This window comes from Cryptomeria japonica, chromosome 3 (assembly GCF_030272615.1).
Source record: "Cryptomeria japonica chromosome 3, Sugi_1.0, whole genome shotgun sequence".
Lineage (NCBI taxonomy): Eukaryota > Viridiplantae > Streptophyta > Pinopsida > Cupressales > Cupressaceae > Cryptomeria > Cryptomeria japonica.
In genome coordinates this window covers 548,012,230-548,016,005 of record NC_081407.1, presented here as the reverse complement: position 1 = coordinate 548,016,005, position 3,776 = coordinate 548,012,230, and the positions used below count along the sequence as shown (strand labels likewise).

The 3,776-nt window shown below is 38.1% G+C and overlaps 1 protein-coding gene across 1 annotated transcript; it reads right to left on the bottom strand.

Annotated features, from left to right (window-relative positions):
• Positions 1-1,497: 1,497 nt before the first annotated feature.
• LOC131077424 (uncharacterized) lies at positions 1,498-2,481 on the bottom strand. The gene has a single exon (XM_058014919.2). The coding sequence runs from the start codon at positions 2,373-2,375 to the stop codon at positions 1,596-1,598; it is 780 nt and encodes a 259-aa protein (XP_057870902.1). The 5' UTR covers positions 2,376-2,481; the 3' UTR covers positions 1,498-1,595.
• Positions 2,482-3,776: the final 1,295 nt, after the last annotated feature.

Below are 3,776 nucleotides of genomic sequence, written 5' to 3'. Positions count from 1 at the left end.
TGGCAGCTACTCATGCCTATAAGGAAGCCATCTAGCTAAAGAGATTGTGTTCAGATATAGAGTTCAAACAGGGTGCAGTGACAATTTATAGTGACAGTCAAAGTGCAATCTGCCTAGCAAAGAACCCTACTTTTCATGCCAGGACCAAGCACATTGATGTACAATATCATTTTGTGAGAGATATGATTGAGGATGGCAAGGTGAAGCTGGAAAAGGTAGAAACTTTGGTGAATGTTGCTGATGCATTAACTAAGCCCGTGAGCATAGAGAAATTCAGATGGTGTTCAGAGTCTATGGGCCTCTCGGCCCCTAGCAATTAAGTCCATGATATTTTGGATCCCCTAACTCTTGCAAGGTACTCGACAAGTGGGAGAATGTTGAGAAACATGTGTCTCAACCTTGCAGTCTTTTTCTGGAAAATTCCAGAATTTGTTTGAGGTAGTTTTCCACATGTTTATGCATTGGAAAATGGTTAGTGAGTTGTTAAAAATGAGTCTTGTCCATAGTAGAATATAGGTGGGCCATTTTTAGAGCCTTAATGACTCATTTTGTGACTTTGAAGAGGGTCTAAGCTAGGGGACAAAATTATGGACAGGATTACTATTTTAACCTGGTTGTTTTTCCATTTTGGAAATGTAAATGTAAAAAATGGGCACCATGTGGCATGGTGGTTAAGCCCATGGTTTTGTAAAACCACAAGTGGTTTCCAGGTTGTAAAATCACTATAAAAGGAGGGCTTGGGGAGGAGTTTGATAATTGAGTTTTTTGCAAGACTGGATGCTAGAAGGAGTCTCTCTGAGTTCGAGTTGTGGTGATGCGCTCCTGTAAGAACTTGCATTGCAAGTGTATTGTAATCAGCTTGATTTGATAATACATTGTGCGAGTTTTGGAGGGTGGGGTTTTTCTCCCAGAAGGGTTTCCCCATGGTAATCACTATGTTATGTGTTCATTGCTATTTTGTTTATGCTTTATTGTGCATTTCTTGATATCTTAGTAATATTTAAGTTGAAAGTTGCATAACCGTCCTCTCAAGATTAGCGTAGGAAGCGTTTCCGCACACCTTTGCTTCCTTACAAAATCCATTAAATTCTTGCATGCAAAAAGTTGTGAATCTAGTTGAAGACAAGTGGCGAGGGTTCTATTTTAATTGGAGTAATAAAATAACACCTCCACAAAAGCTGAAACATGGCATATTTCATGCATTTACCCGTCATTTGCATGTCAAATTGTTTCAAAATTGAATTTTTGTTTACGAATTTTTGTTTACGAACATTTTTATGTCATTGTAGATACCTATCGACATAATAACATAATTTCATGTAAATAAAATAACACCAAATTGATGTGTCTTAATTTTAAACTCTTCACTTTAGATGCCATTCTTATTTATAATTCATTAAGATCGTTACGAAACGCTCAATTTCTTGTTTGAATTATTTGTGTGTAACCTGTCTACTAGCGTACGGGAATTTCTAATGGTTCATAGCAAAATTCGAATTGATGAAGAAGAGCAATCTCTGTCTTACTTCGACGACCATTGATATACACCTTTCATGAGCGATGTGGAGAGATTTACAGAGAACTTGGGCTCCCCATTATACTGGCATTTCAGAGACAAATTTAGAACAGGGCAAATGGGCTTCTTTTACAGTCGGACTCACAATCCCACTACTATTCTTACGTAGGACGATTTCCGTGTCGAGGCCGAAGGCATCGACCTTCCGGACATGTACAAGACTGGACTTTTTAAAAAGAGCAATGAAGGGATCAGGGCTGAAGAGATCATTTACAGAGTACTTATCTCCCCGTCTGTGGGCAGAAACATGTACGACGGCGACGCCACCAGGCTTGAGGGTCCGCTCGATCTCAGACACAAACAGAGAGGGATAAAGCGCGTGGTCGAAGGCATTCGAGAATTCAAAATCGAAGGTGTCGTCTTGAAATGGGTGAGAATGCATGTCACCAGAGAGAACCAGAGGAGGAAAGGGAACGAGATCGATGCCAATGGCGTCGACAACACCAATTGCTTTGAGGGCAGCCACTTCTTGACCTACCCGAGCTCCAATGCACAACGCCTTCGACTGCTCTGCCACCAGCCCCTGTTTCTTCAGATGCCCAAATATGCCCGAGAACACCTCCACTTTTCTTCCCCAATCCCGGGTCGTCCATACCTCCCTGAGGCGCGGATTTAGAGTCTTGTTCAATTGCAGGTGGATGTATTCTGAGTAGGATTTGAATGCACGCCGAGGCCGAATGGAGGAGGCCCCTGTGTAACAAATCCGTTGGTGTTGATTTTGGGCATTGAGCCAGAGGAAACGGATGCATGTTCCCAGCACAGCCACTGCTAACAGTCCCAGCGGTGGCGCCAATCTCATCTCTTGGAGCGTAAGATGATATGGTCCCTAAAACTGAATGAGGACGTTGGTAATAATGTACAATGCCCAAAGACATTCCGCCTCTTAACCTCAAGAAGAAGTGACAAATCTAATAATGCACATGCTATAGTTCGCTATCCTGTTAATGGAATCCAGAAATTTGATAATAGACTTTCGAACAGAAATGAAGCAAGTGAATAAACATCCACCGACTTGTGAAAGCAAATTCGACCTAAGAAACTATTGTTTAAGGCGTGAAATGAATAAGTGGTAGCGGAGTGGGTGTCGTTGACGTTATCGGACAGGTGGGCAACCTTCAAAAACCATAAACTTGAACGGGTGAAGTTTAAAGGAAGACAGAAATTAGTTGACATGCATTGTGACAGGTTGGGTGAGTAATAAATTAAATTAAAAACATAGATAAACAAGGGATATAATGTATTCTAAATCAAACAAATAAGGGTGGTGATAACTATTTTGAAGCAAAACACTTGAATTTGGATCAAGACTATCAAGACTATGGAAATCACATGTAAAGAGGAGATAGAGAAAGAAGGAGAAAAAAATGCACATGATAAGGAAAATGGAGGGTGAAGTCTTGGAAGGGTGGTGGGTTAAGATTATCTTTTTAAAATATCTATCAAATACATAATGCTTTTATGATGAATATTAAATCTATTCAACATAATAGAGGAGAAACATGGGGACAAAACCATTCTTAAGACTTGAGATTAGTTTCAATAGTAGATCTAGTTGAGGATTTGTGTCTTTCACAAATACAATGAGAATCCAAAGAGACTTTAGTTGTATATCACAATACAAAACAAAAAAGATGAGAGTAATACACATCAACACTTTATCATGATAAAGAAGGGACATGATTAAATTAGCACAATGATATCTATAAAACACCACAACACACACATGGGCACAAAAGAAAACATATATACAAATCTCAATAATAAAATATATAAAAATTCAACAATATTCACTTACAAGGGTATGTGCATGAAAATAAAAAAACTAAAAAAAGGTCAAAATTGACCTTTTCTTAAATTAAAAAGATTTAATCTTGGATGAGAAATTGAAGATAGCCACACTCAAAAATTTAATATGCGACAAGATCAAAAGACATAGTACTCAAAATCTACTTTTTGATTTTTGATTTTTTATTGTGAATATTGGGGATTAAGAGTTTCAAGTAAGGGGGAGCACACAAAGTGCTCCTATTTTGTTGAAAAAATATAATATAGTGCCAATGCTCCCCTCAAATGTCGTTTCTTTTTAAGTATTTCAAAACTTCCTTTGATGAAAAAATAGCTTACATTATGAAGTTTTTGACTAATTTTTCTATTATTATTTTAATCAATATATGTTCTTTTAATTTTTTTGAAGCATGCG